We start from the raw sequence: 26,939 nt of genomic DNA, 5'->3' as shown, positions 1-26,939 counted from the left end.
CCACTGAAATGCTGCTATTTGCACAACAGACTTACCCATCAGGATCCCACCACTGACAGCCATGATGGCACCCACGAGGAGGGTAGCCACTGTCACCTTGTAGCACACACTGCAGCCAGCAGAGGCCGCAGAGGCCACCTTCTCTTCATTCATCCCTGGCCTCACCACAACGGCTGGTGCTTCCATGCTCGCCCCACCGTTTGTAGAAGATCTAAAGAAAAAGATAAGGCTGGGACTCAAATTAATTTTGTAGAGAAAGAACAGTCACCACTACTCACGTTTGCAAAAGGCGAATCCGTCCTCCCATTCTCAGAAGTCAGATTGGCAAGGCAGCAAGTCTGTTCTCATGAGGTGGGGAGAATGTGTTGGAAGTGAAGGACTATGCACTGTCTCTTGTCTCAATGACACAGGAGGACAGACTAGTGAGTCAGAGGGCTAGAGGGTCAAGACATTGGTCATCCCTTCTCTGCAACTCTGACACTATCCCTTTGATGTGTAGATTGCTAATCTCAGGGACTTCCTTCCTGCCACTTCCTCTTCCCTTCCTCCTCCCTTGCAACATGCAAGCTCTCTCTCCCGGCACCATGTGTGCAGAGATGCAGAATCCATCTGCATCCAGCTAGATAGATAGATTAGAGATCCTATTTCCTCACTTTCTTATCTAGAATGGAGTTCTCTAATAAATACTCCTTATATTGATTTGAAACTATGAACTGGCTCCAAGTTATTTTACTCTCAGCATACACGCATGCCTAACCAAATTCCGCTGTGTTGTGTCTCTGTGCACTCTGCTATAATGAATAAGAGTTTCTCCTACCAGAGAGAATTCCCAACAGAATGATCGCATGCAAGGCAGCAGCTGGGTAGGACCATTTCTGCTCAGACCTTATTCAAAAGCTGGGGACAGAATCTAGGTAGGGCCTGCTGGGTAGGGCCTCCTTTTCTACCTAGCATTTTGCTCACACACAGTTTAAAATCAAGCGCACACACAGCTCCCAAAGCTGGGTTGGACACTTGTGAACAAGCTAAGTATCTGCAATCTATATATGTATTCCTCCTAGGTGTACCCATCGCTAATCCCATGTGTGACAGCTCTTGCGAGAACGGGGGAGAAAATAAGAATGCTGGCTACTGGTGGGAGCTGGTGGTGGTGGGCTGCCCAGCTGGTGGGTGCAAGTGGTGGCGGGCCAGCCCAGCCACCGGGAGCAGCAGGTGGCGGTGGGCCGGCACCAGGAGCAGGCAGGAGCAGGCTGGAGGGAGCAGGTGGCGGCAGTGGGCCAGCCACCAGGAATTGGCGGGTGGGTGGGAGGAGGTGGCCTGCCAGCCAAAAACTATGGGGAGGGGGGGAGGAGAAGCGGGCCGGCCGGGGGTGGGGGGGAGAAGCAGGCTGGCTGGGCCGCGGAGGCGCAGACACTCTGCACCCAGCCCAACTAGTACATACTTAATCTCTCAGCCGAGAATTGCCAGAGTTCCCCAGGCCCCAAATCCCCAGTGCCAGTGTTGCAATCACTCAGTGGTAAAAGGACTGGCACTGCACAGATGCTCAAATGCAATCTTGTTATTTAAGAACATAAGAACAACCCTGTTGGATCAGGCATAAGGCCCATCTAGTCCAACATCCTTTTTCACACAGTGGCCCACCAGATGCCTCTGGGGAGCCCACAGGCAAGATGTATGTGCATGCCCTCTCTCCTGCTGTTGTTCCCCTGCAATTGGTATTGAGAGGCATCATGCCTCTGAGGCTGGAGATGGCCCACAGCCACCAGACTAGAAGCCATTGATAGAACTGTCCACCATGAATCTGTCAGCCCCTTTTAAAGCCATCCAAGCTGGTGGCCATCACCACATCCCATGGCAAAGAATTCCATAGATTAAATATGCGCTGTGTGAAAAAGTACTTCCTCTTGTTGGTCCTAAATTTCTCAGCCTTCAGTTTCATGGGCTGGCTCCTGGTTCTAGTGTTGTGTGAGAGGCAGAAAATTTTTTCTCTGTCTACCCTCTCCACTCCATGCATAATTGTATACACTTCATTCATGACTCCCATTAGTTGCCTCTTTTCCAAGGTAAGAGCCCCAGGTGCTGTAGCCTAGCCTCATAAGGAAGGTGCTCCAGGCCCCTGATAATCTTGGTTGCCCTCTTCTGCATCTTTTCCAGTTCTACAATATCCTTCTTAAGATATAGTGACCAAAGCTGTACGCAGTATTCCAGATGTGGCCGCACCATAGATTTGTATAAGGGCATTATAATATTAGCATTTTATTTTCAAACATCTTCCTAATTATTCCTAGCACAGAATTAGCCTTTTTCACAGCTGCCGTGCACTGAAATGACACTTTCAATGAGCTGTCCACCATGACCCCAAGATCCCTCTCCTGGTCAGTCACCGACAGCTCAGATCCCATCAGTGTATATGTGAAATTGGTGCTTTTTGCCCCAATGTGCATCACTTTACACTTGCTTACATTGAACCACATTTGACATTTTGTCCCCCAGTCCCCCAGTTTGGAGAGATCTTTTTGGAGTTCCTCAAAATCCACTGTGGATTCCACTACCCTAAATTATTATTATTATTGTTATTCATTCATTCATTCATTCATTCATTCATTCGATTTCTATACCACCTTTCCAAAAATGGCTCAAGGTGGTTTACACAGAGAAATAATATATAAATAATAATAAAACTTGCAGTTTAGTGTCATCTGCAAATCTGGCCACTTCACTAGTCACCCCAACTTCTCGATCGTTCATAAACAAGTTAAAGAGCACTGGTCCCAGTACTGATCCCTGGGGGCCCCACTTCCTACCTACCTCCATTGTGGAAACTGTCCATTTATTCCTACCTTCTGTTTCCTGTCCTTCAACCAGTAACTGATCCACACATGAACCTGTCCCCTTATTCCATGTCTGCTAAGTTTACTCAAGAGCCTTTGGTGTAGAACTTTATCAAAAGCTTTTTGGAAGTCTAAGTAAACTATATCAACCAGATCACTTTTATCCACATGCCTGTTGATACTCTCAAATAACTCCAGAAGGTTAGTGAGACAAGACTTTCCCTTGCAGAAGTCATGCTGGTTCTCATTCAACAAGGCCCGTTCTTCTATATGGTTAACTATGTTGTCCTTAAGTATGCTTTCCATCAATTTACCCAGCACTGAAGTTAAGCTGACTGGTCTGCAATTTCCCGGATCCCCCCTGGATCCCTTCTTGAAAATTGGAGTCACATTGGCTCTTTTCCAGCCCTCTGGTACAGAGCCTGATTGTAGGGACAAGTTACATATTTTTGCTAGGAGATTGGCAATTTCACATTTGAGTTCCTTCAGAACTCTTGGGTGGATGCCATCTGACCCTGGCAATTTGTTAATCTTTAGCTTTTCAAGACAGTTTAGAACATCTTCCCTCGTCACCTCAAATTGGCCCAGTTCTTCAGCTTTCAAGCCTAAGAAGCTCAGTTCTGGAGTGGGTATATGGTCAGTATCCCCCGCCATGAAGACAGATACAAAGAACACATTCAGCTTCTCTGCAATCTCTTTGTTCTCCTTAATAATCCCTTTCACATCCTCATCATCTAAGGGTCCAAATGCCTCCCTGGCAGGTTTTCTACTTCTGATATATTTAAAGAAGTGTTATTCCCCTTGACACTTTTAGCTATATGCCCCTCAAACTCTCTCTTTGCATCCCTTATTGTATCCTTGCATTTCTTTTGCCAGAGTTCCTTCCTGTTCTCTTCATTTTGGCAGGACTTCCATTTTCTGAAGGAAGTCTTCTTCCCTTTTATAGCTTCCCTGACTCTACTTGTTAGCCACACTGGCATCCTCCTGAATTTGGTGGTACCTTTCCTCTTTCTTGGTATACATTCCAACTGAGCTTCTATTATTGTGCTTTTAAATAAGTTCCATGCTTTCTGGAGTGATTTGACCCTCCTGACTTTCCCTTTCAACTTCCTTCTTACTAGTCCCCTCATTTTTGAGAAATTTCCTCTTCTGAAGTCCAGCACATCTGTGTTGGACTTCCTTGACAATTCTCCACTCAGATATATGCTGAATTGGATCACACTATGGTCACTGCTACCCAATGGTTCTGCAACTCTGACATCTCATACCAGATCCTGGGCACGACTCAAGATTAAATCCAATGTCACCATTTCTCTGGTTGGTTCTGCGACTAACTGTTCTAAGGCACAGTCATTTAGCACATCTAGAAATTTGGACTCTCTGTCATTACCTGAATGTGAATATACCCAGTCTATGTGTGGGTAGTTGAAGTCACCCATTATTACTGCCCTGTCTCTCTTCAACGCCTCTCTTATTTGTTTCTCCAACTCCCGGTCATTTTCAGCACTTTGATCCAGAGGCTTATCCCTAGTAACGCATATCCCTAGTAACGCATTTCCTTGCAGTCCTTGTAATGTTACCCATAATGATTCTGTGGAGGACTCAGGTCCACCTAGGTTTTCTAGCTTATTGGAATCTATCCCTTCTATGATATACAACACCACTCCTCCCCCAATCCTCCCTTCCTTGTCCCTTCTATAGAGTTTATAGCCAGGAATAATCGTGTCCTACTGGTTCTCCCCATTCCACCAGGTTTCTGTTACACCCACTATATCTATGTTTTCATTAGTAGCCAAGTACTCCAGCTCACCAATCTTGGCTTGGAGGCTTCTGGCATTGGTATACAGACACCTCTACGCCAGGTCCCTCACTTGGTGTTGGCGTGTGCTATCCCCCTTACCATCATTTGACCTATTTGGCAAGCTGTCCTGTGTTTCCTTCTGCTCAACTCCTGGCTCAACCTTAAGGGATTTATTTTGCCAGTTGAAGCAGATATCACCCTGTTCCCGCCGGCAATCCCCCAGGCATCATTTTAAAAGCTGCTCTGCAACCTTCTTGATTTTTAGCACCAGCAGTCTGTTTACATTTTGGTTCAAGTGGAGCCTGTCCCTTTTGTACAGGCTTTGCCTGTACAAAATTTTCCTTTTCCTTTTCTTTTTTTTACTGTACAGTAAAAAAAATCTGTATTTACTGTACAATAAATTTCTTCTTTACTGGGTTCAAATTAAACCCTTCATATATATGAAAGCCTGATATCAAAATCTGAATATCAATTTGGAACATTTATTGAAAAGATATTGATTTGGCGAGGTAGGAGATGTGGTCTTGTGGTAGCAAGCATGACTTGTCCCCTTTGCTAAGCAGGGTCTGCCCTGGATTGCATATGAATGGGAGACTAGAAGTGTGAGCACTGTAAGATATTCCACTTAGGGGATGGTGTCGCTCTGGGAAGAGCAGTTGCATGCTTACATGGAGAAGGTTGGTTCCAAGTTCCCTCCCTGGCAGGACTGCCAAGATAGGGCTGAGAGAGATTCCTGCCTACAACCTTGGAGAAGCTGCTGCCAGTCAGTGCAGACCATACTGAGCTAGAAGGACCAAGGGTCTGACTTGGTACAAGGCAGCTTCCTATGTTCCTATCTCCACTAACCCTATATAACAAATACCAAAAAGAAAAGGTCTGCCCCAACCGTGACTCCACAGTAGGCCCTCCAAGGGCCTGGATGCATTCCCAGCATCCCCTTCGCTGACAGCAGACTGGAAAAGCTTCATGATGTCAGCAGCTGCCCTCCCATTGGCCACAAAGAAGCAGGAGGCAGATGCATCCCTGACAAAGCTGCTCCAGCTTCGGGATCATAGAGTGTGCTTGGCAGGCTAGCATGTCCCTTAACAGCAGCTGCTGTATGCACATCTCTCAGGGTCAAAAGAGTGGGGCCCAGGGAGGTCGCCCTGCTTGCCATGCCCTGAGCTTGACAGCCCTGCTCCCAGGGGCTACTCAAAGCCCTCCTGCCTCCGTGCGGCTTCAGCACTGGGTCTGTCACTGTGAAGACCCTCCTCCTCTGCTCCTGATTGGCGGGCTATGTGCTGAAGCTCAGTGTACCCCTCCTTTCAGCCTGGCTGACAGGCTTCAGAAAATTAGCACTGTCTGGTACACCCATTGAACTTGATAGGATGAGTAAATTTATTCCATTAATTTTAATGGGAGTACTCGTGAGTCTGGATGTAAGCCAGTGACTGGAGAAGTCTATTTCATAATTGTAATCTTTAAATTTGTATGTGTGTGCATGTCTATGGGGTACCTGAGCTGAAGGTTTGTGACAGAAGGGGTACACTTGTTTTAAAAAATGGGAACTTCTGTTGTATGGCACTGCCACCATGCTCCTCCTTTTCCCTCACCCCTCCACCCTTATTCTTTGCTTAACACACACACACCCCCGGAAGAAAAGTGCGGTGCCACTCAAAAACGTGTTGACAACTGTATACAATTTTGGCTGGTCTTCATAAAGGAGTTACCCAACAGTGGCTTTTGACTTTGTCCCTAATGGGCCACCACAGCTAAATGTAAAGCAAAACAGCTGGTTTATTTTGCTCTAAAACCACCAATTTTGAAGAAGAATTCTGTATACATAAGAAGCTTGATTCCAAGGTTGAGTTAGCCTTTCCAAGAAAGACAAAACATCCTCTTGCTACTTGCTAGGTTGGTTTGCACTCTTTTCATTAGGGTAGGAGGCGTGTCCTACCCAAGTCTGGGAGCTATGTGCTCCTGTTTTTTAATTGTTTGTGAGCAAAAAGCAAAGCAGGCAGGGGAGGAAGTGATCATTTGCTAAGCAGCAGACCTGGGGCAGAGGAGGGCTCTGTCCTAGGGGGAAGGAAGCTGCCATGTGCTGAGTCAGACCATTGGTCCATCTAGCTCAGGGTTGTCTACATCAGGCCTGCTCAACTTAGGCCCCCCCAGCTGTTTTTGGACTACAACTCCCATAATCCCCAGACACAGTGGCCAATATCCAGGGATTATGGGAGTTGTAGGCCAACATCTGCAGGGAGCTTTCCAGACTAGACCCTGCAACGGGGTCACGTTGTATCTCGGAAGTGTGCTTCCACACTTCCTGCGTTATGACACCGCAGTCCCTACATGGACAGCAGGGTGCCATTCACGTTTCCAATGCCTTGTTTCAAATTTAGTTGCGATATAGAGCTAGGATGTCATATATCTGGTGTGGGGAAGTTGATTTTTTTTCGGGTTGTTTGTTGTGAGACTGCTCCCCCTGCTGTTTACGTTTCGAAAGCGACTTGTCCGAACGGAGGCATTTTGCTGCTGATGAGCAGCTAGTCTGGATAGCGCCCAGGAGGGCCGAAGTTGAGCAGGCCTGCTCTACACAGACTGGCAGCGGCTTCTCCGAGGTTGCAGGCAGGAGTCTCTCTCAGCCCTATCTTGGAGATGCCAGGGAGGGAACTTGGAACCTTCTGCATGCAAGCAGGCAGATGCTCTTCCCAGAGCAGCTCCATCCCCTAATCGTAAAGTGCTCACACATGTAGTCTCCCATTCAAATGCAAACCAGGGTGGGCCCTGCTTAGCAAAGGAGACAATTCATGCTTGCTACCACAAGGCCAGCTCTCCTACCCAGCAGCTGCCCCCTACTCTTCAGCCAGGTTGGACAAAAAGCCTGACCCAGCTGTTGCTTAGCAGACAATCATTTCTCCCCCCCCCCGGCTTGCTTTTTACACACCACAGGTACATGAGTGCACACACCTCCTAGGATGTGTCTTCTTCTACCCTAATCAGGATCATCAGAACAACAGCCCTGCCGGGGCATAGCTAGGGGCGAGGGGGGCCTGTCTTCATCCTCTCCCCATGACCCCTCAGAGTGAGAGAGAGAATGAAGACAATGGGGAGGGGTGGAGCTGGGGTGGGGGGCGGGTTCCTTGAACCCATCTCTGCTCAGTTATAGCTACCTACAGCCCTGAGCCCTGCTCTCTGCTTCTGGGATACCAGCTGGCACTTGGCTGTCGTTCTCACAAATGTCTGTCAAAAGTGCCTCTTGATCTTTGGTAGGAGCAGCCTGTGGGGGTGGCGGGTGGGGAAGAGATACAACGAACGACAAAATACGTCTATACCGCTTTTCAACAAAGGTTTCCAAAGTGGTTTACATCGAGAAATAGTAAATAAATAAGATGGATCCCTGTCCCCAAAGGGCTCACAATCTAAAAATAAACATAAGGCAGATACCAGCAACAGCCACTGGAGGGATGCTGTGCTGGGGGTGGATAGGGCCAGTTGCTCTCCCCCTGCTAAATGAAGAGAATCACCACTTTAAAAAGGTGTCTCTTTGCTCAGTTAGCAGGGGACTGATATGAGAAAGAAGTGAGAGACTGAGAAAGTGAGACAAGCTGAGACATGAAGCATTTTGTCCACCCAAGCCAGCACCAGGGGCCAGTGCCCCCCCCCTTTCCTTACACCCTGGCAATCGGTCTCTGCCCATATAACTTGGCTCAGGCTCTGGTGTCTCATCATACCAAAGAAAACACCTATGAATGCAACTGAAAATTGAGCATGGGGGTGGGGAGGGGGGAGAAAGGCAAGGAATCCAGAGCGGCTGGGCCGACTCCAGTGGGAACACCTCTCAGCGGCCTTTCCAGGAGACATCAAGGACTGTTCCAAGCAAGGTCCCCTGATAAGAGAGTGGGAAAGGGCGCCTCTTTGTCAGCCTCTCCAAATGGCAGCTTTTAGGCACGGTGGCGTCCATTTCCAGCCCGCACAGGAGATAGCAGCCTAGTGCGCTTTTTCTTGCTAACAATGCCGTGGGTTGACAGAAGCCACTTTATTCCACCGTGGCACTTGTGGTGACCTGATTGCATTTCAATGAGCAGGCAGCTTTTGCTCCCCTGTCCTGCCTCCCCCCAACCCCCAGCTGAGCCACCAGCCCAGTCTGGGGCCTTCAGGAATCTCTGCAGCCACAACAGCTGGGAAGCCAGCAAGCAACAGAGCCTCTTGGGCCCAGGTGAACTGCAGATCCGCCGGCAGAAGGCACAGGAGACGCCCGGACGAGCCTTCCTGGACAGTCCAATTTTAAGCACCTCCCAGATGGGGAAAGAGGCTCTTCACCACCATCTAGCCTTCCCACCACATTCCAGGCTGTATGTAAAGCTATGCACCTGCACCAGGCTGCAGAAGCACAACATTTGGCATCTGGTGCAAGACTGGACTTCTGGAGTCTCTAAGATTTCATTTTTTAAAAAAGAAAGAAGAATTAGGCACACCTACCAAGATTCTAGCCCTTATTGAGATTAGCTTGGAAAAAAGCATGGGTTGTACCAAGTGCCATCTCCTTACCGAAGGAATAGTGTAGGGTGTGTGTGTGTGTGTGTGTGTGTGTGTGTGTGTGTGTGTGTGTGTGTGAGAGAGAGAGAGAGAGAGAGAGAGAGAGAGAGAGAGAGAGAGAGAGGGAGAAAGATCAGTTTCCTTGGCTGAAACAAAATTAATAATGTGTATTGACATCAGAAGCTGCATTCTATGGAGCAAGACCTTTGGTTCATCTAGCTTAGGATTGTCTACACGGACTGGCAGCAGCTCTTCAGGGTTTCAGACAGCCCCTCCCCATATGAAAAAGGCTCAAGCACTCCTAAAAGTGTGCATTTCCACAGCTGTGTGCCTAAGAGATGTGTCCCCACTCTGGGAGTTCACTTCCAGAAACCTCGAAGAGCAGGGCTAAACCCTGAGAAATGACAACACAAGAAGGTGCCTTATACCAAGTCAAACCTTTGGTCCATTTAACTCAAGGTTGTCTACTCTATACTGACTGGCAGTGGCTCTCCAAGTTTCCAGGCGGAAGCCTCTCCTAGCCCTACCTGAAGTTGCCAAGGATTGAACCTGGGACCTTCTGCCTGCAAAGCAGATGTTCTACTACTGAGCTATGGCCCCATCCCCAAAGGTGGCATACATGGGCCTCCCATCCAGGCACTGACCACATCATGACCCACTTAGCAATAGCAATAGCACTTACATTTATATACCGCTTTATAGCCAAAGCTCTCTAAGCGGTTTACAATGATTTAGCATATTGCCCCCAACATTCTGGGTACTCATTTTACCGACCTTGGAAGGATGGAAGGCTGAGTCAACCTTGAGCCCCTGGTCAGGATCGAACTTGTAACCTTCTGGTTACAGGGCAGCAGTTTTACCACTGCACCACCAGGGGCTCATAGCTTAGCTTCAGCAAGATGGCTGCATCGTGTGCCCTTAGACCATGCTCTGGGACCCGACACGGCTAGTAACTAGGCTAACAGCATTTTCATGGGGCATCCCGCCTTCTTGACAAAATTGGGCCAGAGGACAGAAAAGGGGGAGAATTGGGGTGTGTGCAGGAAGGGCCGTCCATGGGCCTTGCTGGCAATCTGAAATCTGCATGTGAAATCTGCCCCACCCAGCCTATTTGGGTCATTACTACTCAATCCTTTTGCCATCCCTCAATAGCACAGAAATTCTCCTCCATTCTTTGGAGGCATTCCAGGGACCACTTCCAACCCAATACAGACACCATGTCCAAAACATATCCAGTGAATGCTCCTGGACTCTGGTCTGGTGATTTCCATTGTTGAATATATGGATATAGGTACCCCTGCCTCCTAAAGTATGAAACCTTCTGGAATTTCAAACAAGGGTCTTTCACCACCCCACCTGGAGATGCTACTAGAGGCTGAACCTGGGAGTGTCCATGTGCAAAGCAGGTGTCTCTACCACTGAGCGATAACCTGTCCTTGATCATTGGGCACCTAGTTTCCTACCAGTTCATCTGTTTACCACCAGTTCAGCCGTCTTGTTATACAAAGATTAGATTTTCTCCAGCCTATACATTAACTCCCCCATCCCTCCTCAGGGGGTGCCCTTGGGGCACCAGACAAACTGAGGACAACACTTCATGCATCTGATGAAGTGGGTCTCTCAATCCACAAATGCGTACAGAGCAGCAAATGTGTTCATCAAAATGCCACAAGTGTCTTGGTTGTTTTTCTTACAACAGATTAACATCTCTCTGGAAATCCTAACTGGTGTTAATATCTCTGGCCCAGGATGAGACCACAGCAAGACTGGATTTAACCCTGGGCTGGAGTAAGATAAGAAGGCAGTCCACATGATGATAATAAGCAGGGCTGCAGAAATCCACTAGTCTATTAGTCTGTGACAAGTGAGAAATGATGCCTGATGAGTGAAAAAAGTCCTGATGAGCAATGTACCAACATAGCTGGACGAGTAAAATATTTTGTCTGGCTGATAAACTGAGCCGACATTTCTTCACCCCTGATAATCAGCATAGGAGAAGTCTCCTAACCCTAGTCGGAGAGCTGTGTGTTTTGTGATCATGTGCAAGTTAAAACCAAGGTCAGAGGCGCCGTCTGCGATCACGTGCTAAGCAGCAGCTAGGTCAGAAAGCATTTCCCCCTACCTCATTAAAGACCTTGGTACAGGTGCTGGGTAGAAGAGAGCCCCTGACCCAGCTGCTGCTTATCACATGATCATTACTGGTGCCTCTGATCTTGTTTTAAATTCACACGTGATCACAAAACAGGAGCATGTACAGTGACAGAACAAGGGCAGGAGGCTTCTCCCCACCATAATTAAGATTGTGTGGACTGCCTTCCTGTTTCCCATGCTGGGGCCAAGATGCAAAAGATGTGAAACGATAAAGAAAAAACCCTTCTGATTATGTGAAGACACAGAAAACAGCTCTTGGCCACATCAGCCTTGGTCCTTTTGAGAAGGACAAGCTCTTTCTTCTCCAGCAATGGGCAAGTAGTGCCAACTTATGCCAGATTCACATGCCTTTCCTGCTGCAAATGCAATGAAGCACCCCCCAAATATCCAGAAGAGCACCAGAAAACACTTGTCTACTCACCCCCTCCCCCATCCTAATTTTTGCTAGAGCTGGAATGGCATGCCACAGACATTCAATAGCGTAACATTTCCAAAAATGTTAAGACATTCAATAGCTCAACATTTTCAAAATGAAAACAACCAAATTCAGATTCAAAGGCACCATTTCCCTTCCCAAATCCACTCTAACTCTAATCCACAAAATCAGGACATTGTCCTCTTTCTCAGCAGGGGAAAAAAATTGAAATTACTATGGAAAAGCTGATTTCTGAAGAACAATTTGTGGCAAAAAGGAGCTAGTGTTTGACAGTCAAGATTCAAAAGTTACTTTCTGGGGCTTCTTAGTCATCTTTTGAACTTCCACATACAACCTCACCCTTGCAGAGTTAAAAATTCATCCCTGTCTATTGAACATACTCAGCCTAAAACTTCAAATTGGGATACCAGAATATAAGGTCTGGATTTAGAGGCACAGCATTTGCAAACTCAACGTTAGTCTTTAAGATGCAACAAGATTCTTGGTGCAGGGGTGCAGCTATAACTGAGCAGATGGGTTCAAAGAACCTGGGGGTCCCTGAGGTCCTGAGGGCTCCCCAGCTCCACCCCTCCCTATCTTCTTCATTATCTCCCTCACTCCAAGGGGCTGCTGAAGAGAGGGATGAACACGGGCCCCCTTTCCCCTAGCTACACCCCTGCCTGGTTGTTTGTGGAGCCTGCTCCCTCCTCGCAACAACAGTTTGGATGTAAGCTGATTTCTGAAGGACCAAAGTGTTTGCTGGGACTAGTCCTTGCAAATGTCCCAAGCAGATACCTCACTTTCTCTGCAGGACCAAGAAGCACAAACTGGCCGCACAAGAATCTCCTCTGCCTCTCTGGTGCCCCAGAGGAGAGCAGTCCAGCTGCTGCCACCCCAAGGCCAGACTCACCTGTCTGCCTGCTCCTTAGCAAAGAAGCCCTCCTTCAGTGCCACTCTGAGGCATCCCCATCAGTTCACTGACTCCACCACTGTACTCAGCTAGGTGAGCTGAGGGAATGCTTTGTTGGGCAGGGAGGGTTAGAGGGAGGAGGCGGAGGCGATACAGGGAGAGCTTAAAGGCACAGTCTGGGCAAAGCAAGTCAGGAGAGAGACAGATGCTTCTCTGCTGGGAGAGGTTGCCCAGGCAGGGAAGGCACAGCTACACGGCACCAGCCAAGATCCTGGGGAGTGAGCCCGAAGAGACCCGATGAGGCTCAGGGCAAAGCAATGCCAGCAGCATGCTCTGGGGTGAGGCTGGGCCAGATGGCTTTTGCTAGCCACTCCAGGGCATCCCACCATGCCCCTACATTTGAGGCACAACCTACACCCACCTCTGTGTGGACTGGACAGACGGTCACTGGTTCCATGGCAGGCCCCGCTGTGGAGGGCAGAGGGATTTCCACTGCCCAGGAGAATCTGTGGGGGTCAGAAGCACCCTTAGCGGAGCAATGGAAAAATGTGCTCCTCCTCTATCTGCCTCTGGGCCATCTGACACACAGAGGGAATTTGTCATGATTCCGAGTTTGGGAGGAACCCCGCCAGGAAAGGTGAGAATGTTTGGGACTTGTGAAAAACTCACCGGTTTTATGGCTGTAAAAGGCCAACACATTCATTGTAGCAGAAGCTTTCACAAACAGCTCTGACTTGTGCTAAAATAAATGTATTTGCCTTTAAAGTGCCACAAGAATTCTTTGCTGGTTCTGCTGCTTCAGACAAATACGACTGCTACCCCTCTGGATGGGGTATTTCTGAGCTGAGCGGGGGAAGCAGTCAAGGGAGAGTTTAGAGCCAGGGTTCCCAAGGTTGAGCCCCCAGATGTTGTCATAGCCAGCTGAGCTCTTGCAGCTGGAGATGCTGGAAGTTGTGCAGCAACACCTGAGAGCCAAGCATGGAAACCCTGCTCTAAACCTCAACCAGATCTCTCTCAATATAAGCAAGTACAAAGCAGAAACCCATCTAAGCAGCCACCTGCCCAACCGGGGAAGCACAGTCAAAGCCCTGAAAACCAGGGCTTTCTGCCACCATATGCTTTCTGGGGCAGGCAAAAGAGTGAGTGTGCACAAATACTCCTAAATAAATAAAATAAAATAGGAAGAACAGAGCAGAAACCCAGCAAAGTCCCTTGGCTACCACCTGCCCAAAGGTGAAGCAGATTCACATATCAGTGTGATCCCCAGGTACCACACATGGACACAATGGGGGTGGGAATGAAGAGGAGGTATTTAGGCCATGGGAGGGGAAATGGGTGGGGGAATTCCAGAAAGTACTGATAGTAGTGCGTGGTGAGAGGAAGGCTGTGAGGAAAAGCAGGGAGATGAAACCTGCATTTTTTCAATACAAAAGCCCCATGTGGACGGAACAAAGGAGGAGGAGGGCAGAATACACAGCTTGTAGTGACTCTGTTTAGCGTTTATAACACTTTCTCATGTAGTAAGCCTCCTCTTCTGGGAAACCTCACATAAGTTTTTCTTCCTCTCTCACATTCCAATAATATAAACAGTCTGCTTTTTTCTTCCCCTTTCTGCTATCTTTCTGCCCTCAACAGAGCCAGTGTGGTGTAGTGGTTAGAGTGCTGGACTAGGACCGGGGAGACCCGAGTTCAAATCCCCATTCAGCCATGACATTTGCTGGGTGACTCTGGGCTAGTCACTTCTCTCTCAGCCTAACCTACTTCACCAGGGCTGTTGTGAAGAGAAACCTAAGTATGTAGTACACCACTCTGGGCTCCTTGGAGGAAGAGTGGGATATAAAATGTAAAAATAAATAAATAAACAAAAAAACAAACAAACAAACAAAAAAAAAACGAATATCCCTGCCCCTTGGATCAAGACACATTAGGAACGAGGCAGTTTTTAAGGCATGAAGACTGCTCACCTGATTCTAGACCCAAACAAGTAGTTCTGGTAAGAACTAATCTGCCTACTTTCCTTTCACTACCCCTACAACTGGACTAAATTTGGTCCAAATCAGGCAGTTAGGTTCAAACATTCACATGTCCGCCATCTTGAATTGGAGTAGATGACATCATCACAAACTATGCCTTTGAGGTGTCCCTACAACTGTACCAAATTTGATCCAAAGTAGTTTCCACTTGCACCTCAAATGTTCATGTATCCACCATCTTGAACTGGGGTGGATGACATCATCACAAGTTACGCCGTTGAGGTGTTCCCAATTTGGTTCATATTGGTCCAGGCATTGCAAAGTTGCACAGACACACAGAATGCCGGGTGACCTCATGAGCTTACTTTCCTAGAGGAAAGTAGGCTACAAGATCGGCTCCTTCCAACTAGTCCAGTTCTCTCCAACAGTCCAGAGGGCTTTTTTGTTGTTGTTGCTTTTCCACTGTTATGCATGGAAGCCATCCCACAAGTGACTCCATGTGTTGTCTATTGAACCTTTTTTCCAGGATCCATCCCTGGTGTTGGTGGCTTCATAAAGCAGTTCACAGGGATCTCTCCATCAACCTAGTAAGACTTTTAGTACAGGCCTGCAGCAGGATTCCTCCTATCAAAGGAAGTGGAGTCCAGAAGGTTGTACTTAAAGGGACAGTGCATAGCTCATTCACTGGGTTTGAATGCAGCATGGCCCCTCTTGCCATTTTGCTGACTTCCCTGAAGGCTCCAAGCACTATTTAGTGACATTTACTCAGAAAAACTACCAACAGCCCCACAACTAGGAAAGCCAGCCTTCTCCCAAATGGCTTGTTAAACAGAGTTTGTAAGGTTGATGAACCAGGGACTTCACTTCTCAATGAATATAAAACCAGTTCAGAGGAAAGCACTTGCAAGCGAATGAAAGTCTGGGATCAGGGTTCACTGGATGAAAAGGTTAGGGAGAGACTGCTCTCCATAGGATTCAGTTTGGCCTGCAGTCCTTTGCATGGTGAAGGCTGCTAAATGGACTTCAATGCAATTTTGACTGTTCAGGGAGAGGCCATAGTTCAGTGGCAGAACATTTGCTTTGCATGTAGAAGAAATCTTGTTTTTGTTTGTAAAAGTGAACAATTTTTGAAAAGAAACAGTGTACAAGTGTGATATTCATTTCCATTACAGTCACTCATGTGCTGCACAGCAAAAGATTGCTGCCATCCTCTTCATAGCTTTCTTTGAAATCTGATACTACTATTAGAGGATCTGGAATACAAAGCTCTGTGTTCTGCCTTCTGGAGTTCCAAACAAATCCAGTCTGTGACTGTCATGATCTAGACCTGTATATTCACCCTTGTTTTCTTATAAGAGTGGGAAGCCTTAAGATGCAGGTTTTCAGGCTTGGGTCCCCAGACGTTATTGGACTACAACTCCCATCACACTCTGCCAAAATGGTTGGAGGCTGATGGGAATTGTAGCCCAAAATAATCCGGAGTGCGGCAGGGATGTATCCTTGCCCCCTCACTTTTTAATTTATATCTCAATGATTTGGCCCCTTGTTTAACTGACTCCAGCCTACATTCGCATTCTGCAGCAGGTGTGTGTATTCCTCTACTTCTTTATGCAGACGATGCTGCTATTTTAGCTAGGACTCCAGTGGGCCTGAGGCGAGCATTTAAAAGATTGGTTCTCTACTGTAGAGACAATTATCTTTTGATCAATTACTTGAAATCCAAAGTAATGATTTTTGCAAGGAGACCTAGGCAGTTAAGATGGTCGATTGAGGATCCCAACTGCTCCAGGCAGTTGCTTAACTCTGGAGGAAACGGATTATCTAGACTCGTTTCAAGCTGGTTTTCGGGTGGGCTATGGGGTAGAGAGTGCCTTGGTCGATCTGATAGATGATCTCCAATGGGGAATTGACAGAGGGAGTGTGGTCATTTTGGATCTTTTGGTGGCTTTCAATACTATCAACCATAGTATCCTTCTAGAGGGTCTGACGGGGTTTGGAGTGGGAGGCACTGCTCTACAGTGGTTCCACTCCTACCTCTCAGGCAGATTCCAGATGGTGTCACTTGGAGACAAAATCCAGAAGCCAGGTTGGTCTCTAGGTCATTTCGAAGAGACTATATTACTCCTATATTAAAAGAACTAATCTGGCTACCAATAGGTTTCTGGGCATAATGCAAGGTGCTGGTTATAACCTATAAAGACCTAAACAGCTTAGGCCCTGGGTATTTAAGATAACATCTTCTTCAATATGAACCCCATCACCCATTGAAGTCATCCGGAGAGGTTTTGTCTGCAGTTGCCCCCAGCTCATCTGGTGGATGCACGAGGTGGGGTGGGGTGGGATTCTCTGTTGCTACCCCGAGACTCTGGAATGTGCGCCCTGCTGAAATAAGAGCCTCTCCATCTCTGACAACTTTTTAAAAATTCTCTAAAGACAAATTTATTCACCCCAACATTTAACCGGATTTGTGGTTTTAAATAGTTTTAAAGTTTTAATTCCAGTTTGGACAGAACTATCCAATCAGCTGCCCAATTGCATGAAGAGGAACATGGAAGGCACATCTTTCAACCCCCCACCCCCACCTGGCACACCATTCCATATATTAACCATGGAATTAAGGGTGGTTTGGATGGTCCACCTCATGTGACTATTTGGGGACAAAATGGCACATGTGCATGCACACAATCTTCTGCACAAGATGAATCAGCCAAACAATCTCATCTGAACTATATCTCTACCCTAACATGGCTGTATTAATGTCTGTTTGGTACAGTGCTCGATGAACTTTATCTCATCTAGGAGTTAACACCAAAATATAGTGCTCAAATTCAAAGAAGAACAAGGCTGCCGAACCTTCCCATTCGTAGTCACACTTAGAACCTGTAGCATCAGCAAATGCAGCTTGTTAGCCTGTCTGAGGGTGTATAGATTTGTTCAGACGTGACATGGTACCTCCTTGGTTGCAGGCACAGCTGAACTCCACATGACCTCCCATCACTGTACAAGTTCTTCCTTCCTTTCCAGCTTATCTTAACCCTCAGGTTCAAGTGAGTTTTGGGACTCAGTTTTCTGAAGCAAGTAGGTTACGAAAAGCCGAGATTGGTGGGTCAACTTCAGACATCACAACCCATCTCAGCATATTCTAACCTAGAAAGGAACTCATGCAGGGTTGGGAGGGGGCACATATGTTCTTGAGGCTGAGATCACACAGAGGTCAGCAGTAGCTAGGTACCACACCACATCTGAACCCACCCTATGTGTAAGAGTTTAGAAGTTACCTGCTTCAATTCTTTCTTCTACACAAAGGCACCACACACAATCTACACTATCATACTTTACATATTTACATTACTTTACAAATCTCACTTTACAATTCTTCTACACAATCTTACTTTATATATGGCCACCCTACCCCAAAACTATAATAAACCAATAAACTGAGTAGGTGTATCCAATAAGACTTACTTCTGAGCAAACACATATAGGATCAGACTGTGAATACTTTTTCATGTTATGAAATCAGCAGCTCTGTATCTGTATTGTGTATGCAAAGCATACTGGATTATCATAATCCTATTAGCACATTATGTTCTGCACATGGATAATCTAGCCCTATTTACATATTATATTCAACATGTGAACAATCTCTCTACAGTGTTATTCTCATGTTACATTGGATTAAAAAAGAGTGGTACACTTCCTATCTGTACTATAAATTTGGGGGACCTATATCCAGGTTCACTTTTTAAATGAATGCAGTTACAGTCACTGACACAAAAACATGTATGTACAGAAATCTGAACATAGGTACAACATAATGTTTGAATAGAGCTAGTGCATGGTATGTCTTTTTCTGACACTGTATGCACTGAATGTATATGCCACTGGTAGGCACATTTGCCCCCGGGCCCCTGTCATATGTACACCATAGACCAGGAGTGGGCAGAAGGTAGATCAGGATTTACTAGTTGATCTCTGGATGATTTTCAGAATATCAGCAAGGGCTTCCAACTCCCAATTGCTCCAAAATGGCAAGTAGAATATGGCCCTGCACTACTTGTATCTCTCTTAGCCTCTGTGCCCCTCACCTGTAAAATATGAGTATTAATTGATTGACTTTGGCCAGATCTCCATGCAGCTCTGCTGGCTGTTTTGAGAGTGTTGTGTTAGAATCTGTAGTGTAGATTTGTTCTTGTATATGGAAGTTATCCCCGGGGTATGGCTCACAGGGTGTAGCCCACCCTTTTGGACTTGAGAGTGCTCTCCTGAGGCCCTATTGTGCATCTGCCTTCAGTGGGTGGACTTTGGAGTTCAAAACAGATCCTGCAAGCCTGAAATTCACCAACCTCTGTTGTAGATGTTACAGTGAATGTCCAAAACTTACTAAATATCAATATCTATATGCGGATGCTGACAGATTAGTTTAGTGAATGCCAGTGTTCACTGGTGCATGTCCTTGCTTGCCAGATAGACATGGGTGAATACTGACAATCCCATTTTGGGAACTGCAAGCATCCTCTGAGCTTTAAACATTCATAAAATTCATCTGGGATTGTCAGTATTCACACTCATCATGTTTGGACAGTCACCTTTGACAAATGCTATAGTGTACCCACTAATTCTGCAATTTGTGACACCTGTAATTGTGCAAGTCACAGAGAAATTAAAAGAGAAGTGAAGAGGTGGTGAAACAATATTATACTGTGAACCTTCCTTTACCTAAGGCTGCTAAAGTACTTCAAGACACCTCAATGCATCATCACTTACTCCAGAATATTTTATCCCCATAGATAAAATAGAGCTGGTCTTGCAGTAGCAAGTATGACTTGTCCCCATAGCTAAGCAGGGTCTGCCCTGGTTGCATATGAATGGGAGACTTGATGTGTGAGCACTGCAAGATCTTCCCCTCAGGGGATGAAGCTGCTCTGGGAAGAGCAGAAGGTTTCAAGTTCCTTCTCTGGCATCTCCAAGATAAGGCTGAGAGAGATTCCTGCCTGTAACCTTGGAGAAGCCGCTGCCAGTCTGGGAAGACAATACTGAGCTAGATAGACCAATGGTCTGACTCAGTATATGGCAGTTTCCTATGTTCCTACTCCTAAAGAACAATGCAGAAAATGTTGAACTTTCAGGAAAACTTGACTTCCACCACAATTATATCCTTCAGGTACATTCATATTGTGGTTACTCTGTATGAGAGATTTACTGGAGCAAACACCGCTCTTTTGAGACCTTTGTGTCTCAAAAGATTTTGGAAACACCCATCAGGAGGATGGGGTTACATAAGAACAATGCTGCTGAATCAGGCCCAAGGAAGCCCTTCTAGTCCAGCATCCTGTTTCACACAGTGGCCCACCAGATGCCGCTGGAAACCACAGGCAGGAGTTGAGGGCGTGCCCTCTCTCCTGCTGTTACTCCCCTGCAACTGGTACTCAGGGGCATCCTGCCTCTGAGGCTGAAGGTGGCCTATAGCCCGGGTTGCCAGAACCTAAGGGGTATACTCGTGGGTCAAATGGGCCGTAAGCCAGAATTTGGCTTTTAAAAAGCCAAATCTGGCCACCTAGCCTCTAACTAGTAGGAGTTGATAGACATCTCCTCCATGAAGTTATCCAAGCCCCTCTTAAAGCCATCCAAACTAGTAGCCAACATCACATCTTGTTGCAGAAAGTTCCACAAGTTGATTATGCATTGTGTGAAAAAGTACTTCTGTTTGTTGGTCCTAAGTTTCCTGGCAATTTCATGGGATGACCCCTAGTTCTAGTGTTATGTGAGAGGGAGAAGAATTTCTCTCTATCCACTTCCTCCACACCATGCATGATTTTATAGATCTCTATCATGTCTCCCCGCAGTCACCTTTGTTCTAAAGTAAAAAGCCCCAGGAGTTGTAGCCTTTCCTCATAAGGAAGGTGCTCTAGGCCCCTGATCATCTTGGTTGCCTTCTTCTGCACCTTTTCCAATTCTACAATATCCTTTTTTAGATGTGGTGACCAGAATTGTACACAGTACTCCAAGTGTGGCCACACTATAGTTTCGTATAAGGGCATTATAACATTAGCAGTTTTATTTTCAATCCCTTCAAAATGATCCCTGGCATGGAATTGGCCTTTTTCACAGCTGCCGCATATTGAGTCGACACTTTCAATGAGCTGTCCACCACGACCCCAAGATCCCTCTCCTGGTCAGTCACCAACAACTCAGTTCCCATCAACGTGTACTTGAAGCTGGGGTTCTTCATCCCTATGTGCATCACCTCACACTTGCCAACATTGAACCACATTTGCCATTTTTTCACCCACTCACCCAGTTTGGAGAGATCCTTTTGGAGCTCCTCACAATCTGTTTTGGATTTCACTACCCTAAAGGGTTTGGTATCATCTGCAAATTTGGCTATCTCACTGCTTACCCCTACTTCTAGATCATTTATGAATAAATTAAAAAACACCAGTCTCAGTATTGATTTCTGTGGGAACCCCACTTCTTATTTCTCAACATTGTGAAAACTCTCCATTTATACCTATCCTCTGTTTCCTGTCCTTCAACAAGCTAGCAATCCACACATGTACTTGTCCCCTTATCCCATGACTGCTAAGTTTTCTCAGGAGTCTTTGATGAGGAACATTGTCAAAAGCTTTTTGGAAGTCCACGTATACTATGTCAACTGGATCACCTTTATTAACACACTTGTTTTCACCCTCAAAGAACTCCAAAAGGTTTGTGAGGCAAAATTTACCTTTGCAGAAGCCATGCTGGTTCTCTCTCAGCAGGGTCGGTTCTTCTATGTGCTTTACAATTTTATCTTTGAGGATGCTTTCCATCAATTTGCCTGGAATGGATGTTAAGAAATCACAATCAGAAAACTATGTTGATGGAACACACCAATGCAGTGGAAAAATAAATACTAAATAAATGGTATAATCAGTCCATATTTTCATATATTCATATATTGCTGTCAAACATATTGTGCACAGAGGAGGAGCCAGGCTCCTATATGGACCCAAAGAATATAGGTTCTAATGTTTCTTTGATGTATCCTTGATGTCTTTGATAATAAACCTCATGGGTCAGTGAAGAAATGAAGAGTTATGGGTGCACACATTCCAAATCCAGGAAGCAGAGCAGCTGACTAAGATGGATGAATTCCAAGTTCGACATCAAGGATACATCAAAGAAACATTAGTAACTATATTCTCTGGGTCCATATAGGAGCCTGGCTCCTCCTCTGTGCACAATATGTTTGACAGGAATATATGAATATATGAATATATGGACTGATTATACCATTTATTTAGTATTTATTTTTCCACTGCATTGGTGTGTTCCATCAGCACGGTATTCTGATTGTGATTTCTTGATTTCACGTGTTCTCCCTTTTGTATTGTGGAATGGATGTTAAGTTAACTGGTCTGTAATTTCCTGGATCGCCTGGACCCCTTTTTGAAAATCGGTGTTATGTTGGCTACTTTCCAGTCCTCCAGTACAGAGCTTGATTGTAGGGTTATATATAAGTTATATATATTTTGCAAGGAGGTTGGCAATTTCACATTTGAGTTGGATGAATGTCATCTGGCCCTGGAAATTTGCTATTTTTTATTTTTTTCAGAGAGTTTAGAACGTCAACTCTTGTCACTTCTATCTGACTCAGTTCTTTAGCCTCCATCCCCAAATAGCCTGGTTCAGGAACAGGTATATGCTCAGTATCCTCTACTGTGAAGACGGATGCAAAGAATCCATTTAGCTACTCTGCAACACAGGAGGTGCAATTTGGAAAAATTCACAATTTCACAATTGCCGCCTTCCTGACTGACGGATGAGAATATGCAAGGGCTGATGCAAACATTTCACCAAGGGAACCCAGGTAGTTTGAGCTAGCTATGTGATCCATAGCACAAGCTTGATATCACAACATAGTTAACTGGTTCCTTGGTTCCTCCTATTGCCATTCCCTTCTTCGCTTTCCTCTCTTCTCAGTTTCCCAAGGAGCCCACTGGCAGTTCTCAGTGGAGCCTGCTGTCATTCATTCCCAGACAGGTGGGGGCGCTGTGGTGGCTGCTGTGTCCTTAGTCTGTCTCCTAAATGGGCAGCAGCAGTGGTACAACTTACGTATTTTTAAAGGTATAAATGTGATTCTCAAACTTGGGTCCTCAGGTGTTATTGGACTTCAACTCCCATAATCCCCAACCAAAGGCCACTGAGGCTGGGGATTATGGGAGTTGAAGTCCAATAACACCTGAGGACCCAAGTTTGAGAATCCCTGGTATAAAAGCCAGTGCCAGTTGCCAACTATGACTTTAGCACCATGCACACTCATTCAATTAAAAATATATCTGTCCTGTAATAGTACAGGGTAGAAATCTATCTATCTATCTATCTATCGTGCATCCTTATATAATGACTTAGTAGCAGCAACCATTGGTCCCGATGAAATGGTTTAGAAGCAGTAGACTTTTTGAGCCTATTTGGGCAAAAGCATTTAAAATGAAAATAGCAAGCCAGTTAATACTCTCTTAATGTCTGGGTCTGAGCATTCTGCAAACCGCACTCTTTAGTAATAATAGCAGGTTGGGTAGAGTAAAATCGAGTTTGTAATGTGTAGGATATATGTTTTGAATTACTATAGCAATGGTTGACTTGTATAGTTAATGAATCGTGCAGATTGGTGAGCGGGAAGTCAATATTTACTTAATTAGATGTAATGGGATTGTTAAGATATTGTAAAAACCAATAAAAAATTTAAAAGCAACAGTTTGGTCCCTGGGTATTTAAGGGAACACCTTCTTCTGCAAGAACCCCACCGCCCACTGAGATCTGCTGGAGAAGTCCATCTGCAGCTGCCACCGGCTTGTCTGGTGGCCACTCAGGGACGGGCCTTCTCCGCTGCTGCCCCGAGGCTTTGGAATGCGCTCCCTAGTGAAATAAGAGCCTCCCCATCTCTGACAGCTTTTAAAAAGTCTTTAAAAACACATTTCTTCACCCAGGCTTTTAATTAATGTTGTTTTAATGGTTTTAATGCTGTTTTAAAATATTATTTTAAAATTTTTAAATTGTTGTGATGTGTGTGTTCCTCCTCCCCCATTTTTGTCTTAACGAATGTTTTACTTTGTTTTTATTCTGTTGTAAACCGCCCAGAGACGTAATTTTTTTGAGCGGTATAAAAATGTTTTAATAAATAAATAAATAAATAACATGGATTCCCAGACATTGTTGACTACAACTCTCATAATCCCCAAACAAAAGCCATTCCCAAACAGTATCTCAAAATCCCTGTTAGAGGGAACACTGTTCCTGACCTTTGTCTGAGATAGCTTATTATATTCTGTTCATGTCTGGCAAGGGGATTGTTGTAGAAGGCCTGATAGATATTATAAATGCTTCTCTGAGGGAAGGCAGGATGCCTTCCTGTCTTAAGGAGGCAATCATTAGACCTCTTCAGAAGACGCCTGCATTGGATCCTTCAGAGTTAAGCAACTATAGGCCTGACTCCAATCTTCCATGGTTGGGCAAGGTAATTGAGAGGGTGGTGGCCTCCAACAGTTAGAATAGGTCTATACGTATAGATATTTGGGTGTGACCCTGCAAGCAAGGGGTTCATGGAAGGCGCATATAGATCAAGTTATTCTTACTGCATGGAGAAGTTCTCTGGCTATCCAGAGATTTTTCTGTTATAAAGGAGGTGAGATCATTTTGGCCAGCCTGAAATTATTTGCAGCCAAACTTAGGAGCCAGCTATTATATGGGGAGCAACTTGGTCCTTTTCCTTCATACAATTCTATGGATGTGGTTCAAAATGACTTCCTTAGGGCTGTACTTAGAGTACCTAGATGCGTCCTCAATGTATTATTAACGTTTGAGTTGGGTGTTCTGAAGATCAAGGTCTGGGCCTGGTTGTCTATTTTGACCTATTGGCTTAAAGTCAAATTCCCACCCACCCCCGCCCGAGGATGGATTTCTCTTATCTTGGCTGATGTATTCCAGCCGACTTGGGACCAGGCTATTCAAGACAAAATTGTGTCCTTGGGTCTGTCTATGGACTACCTGGTCCTGTTAAGTCACGACCAGGCTAGGCAGATCCTGAAACAAAGACTCTTGGACTTTGAAATCCAACAAGAACGCTCCCGAATCCGTGATTGTACTAAAAGGAGGCTGGGTTTGAGCAGTTCTAGTTGGGGCCCTGCTGCTTATTTGAATGCCTTTAGCTTGATGTGCTAGCGGAGGGCCTTTTTCAGAGCAAGACATGATATGTTACCTTCAGCGGTGCTCTCAGGGAGGTTTCTGGGGATTCCTAAGGAGGATAGATTATGCCCATGTGGTATGAGGGAAGTCGAATCCATCCAACATGCTTTGCTGCGCTGTCCATTATATAGAGATTTAAGATGTTCCTTATTAACTCCTCTTCTGACACCCTTCCCAGGATGCTCAGGAGATTTTTATGTTTCCTATCTTCTTGCGGATAGAACTTTAGATGTCACCTTTAAGGTGGCCAAATTCTGTTCTATTGCAGTATTGTTACGGCAGCGAGCAATCTGATTTATTTTAAATTTTTACTGATTGTTTATTTGTGGATAATTATATATTTAAATATTTCTTTCCCCCAATTGTATCTTTCTATGTTATGAGATGTTTTGTTTATGTTATGTTATGCTGACCTTGGGTCTCAAATAAAGAACTTTGAACTTTGAATCCGGGGACCCAAGGTTTTTATTATCATTATTTTACATTTTATATCCCACTCTTCCTCCAAGGAGCCCAGAGCAGTGTACTACATACTTGAGTTTCTCTTCACAACAATCCTGTGAAGAAGGTTAGGCTGAGAGAGAAGTGACTGGCCCAGAGTCACCCAGCAAGTATGATGGCTGAATGGGGATTTGAACTCGGGTCTCCCTGGTCCTAGTCCAGCACTCTAACCACTACACCACTCTGGCCTTGAGAACCCCTGTCTTAAGGTGTTGGAGGTTTAAGATGCTAACTAGGCAGCCTTGTGTGGACCAGAGAGAGAGAGAGTACGAGCAAGAGCACTAGCTTCCAGGATGAAAGAGAAAAGACACGAGTAATCCACAAAGGCCTTACACTGAAGCAGCAACAGACTTCTGTGGCATCCTCTATAATAAAAGGCTTGATGTCCATCCGTGTCGGCCAGGCATGTGTCCGTGCCTCCCTCGGCGGTTCTGGGCATGTGCAGAGTGCATGCCCAGAACACACTGAGGGAGACACGACCGCCGGGACCAAGCGGCCATGATGGCCGGGAGGAGAAGCGGCGCCCGAGGAGAAGCGGCCGCCATGAAGCTGGGCGGGGGGAAGAGGCGGCGGGGGAAGCCGGTCGAGGTGGTGGTGGAGCCGCCGCCGAGGCCTGACACCGCTGCCGAAGCCGGGCAGGGGGGAGACTTTGGGGCCCTTGCCCGGCCGGGGAGACCGGCCGCGGCATGGAGGCTGGCAGCGGGAGGGGGAATGGCGGCGGGGGGCCTGGAGCGCTTACTAGCGCCCGTTATTTAACGGGCCGAAAATCACTTGTCATCACAATAATTATATCCACTACTAGCTGGGCCGGGCGCAGAGTATCTGCACTTCTGACGCCCCACCGGCCCGCTTCTCCCCCTGCCTGCCCGTGGCTTCTGGACAGCTTTCAAGCCGGCCCAACCCCTCCTGCCGCCACCTCCTCGTTTCGGCAGCTGGCCCGACCTGCCACCACCTCCTCCCTCTGGTGGCCGGGCCCGCCACTGTACACATGGGATTAGCGATGGGTACACCTAAGAGAAATAAATATATAGATAACCACTATATGCCAAAGCTTCCAGTTTTCTTTAAGCTTCTCTGTCTTTTATCCGTCAGGGATTTGAGCTGCCACTTTCTCAGTTAAACCCATGAAGATACTGTACAGAAAACATGGGGAACTTGGGGGGCTCCCTGTGGGAATATCCAGCTGAACACATGACAGAATAGTTCAGGATCAATATGAGCGCCTCCATCTTGTCTAGGCTGAATGTCCACTTGCTTGCTCACGGCTAGCCAAAATGGCTCAGTACCCCTCCAGGCAGAGAAGAGAGGGCGACATGGAGCGGCCTAGCATTTTACACTCAGCAATTACACATGGGCGACTGCAGCTCCAAATCCCCAATGAACTCTCCCAGCAATTTTATTAGTATGGAGGACACCAAAAGCCAAGAAGACCTGAGGTGGGAGGACGACGCACGTGTGTTTCACTTCAAAGGAGCTTGCAAGTTGGCATGAGGCAAAATGGAGGAGGCACTGTCAGGAGCGGGAGGGGGAGACCTCACTGACTTCCAGCCTTCTGTTTCACCTCAGCACTTTCCAGCCATGAGGTGGTTTCCCCCCATAGAAGGCACGGTGGCTT

At 46.2% G+C, this 26,939-nt stretch overlaps 1 protein-coding gene across 1 annotated transcript in view; it reads right to left on the bottom strand.

The window, feature by feature from the left end:
• TMPRSS9 (transmembrane serine protease 9) overlaps window positions 1-25,764 on the bottom strand; it is a 60,870-nt gene extending 35,106 nt beyond the window's left edge. The window contains 2 exon segments of the mRNA XM_053302981.1: window positions 36-211; window positions 25,658-25,764. Of these exon segments, the coding sequence (XP_053158956.1) occupies window positions 36-211; window positions 25,658-25,686 (205 nt within the window). The 5' untranslated portion in view covers window positions 25,687-25,764.
• Between the last annotated feature and the right edge of the window lie 1,175 nt (window positions 25,765-26,939).

The sequence above is a fragment of the Hemicordylus capensis genome, chromosome 2 (assembly GCF_027244095.1).
Source record: "Hemicordylus capensis ecotype Gifberg chromosome 2, rHemCap1.1.pri, whole genome shotgun sequence".
Taxonomy (NCBI): Eukaryota; Metazoa; Chordata; class Lepidosauria; order Squamata; family Cordylidae; genus Hemicordylus; species Hemicordylus capensis.
The sequence above is the reverse complement of the archived record's forward strand: the minus strand, read 5'-3'. Positions and strand labels throughout refer to the sequence as shown.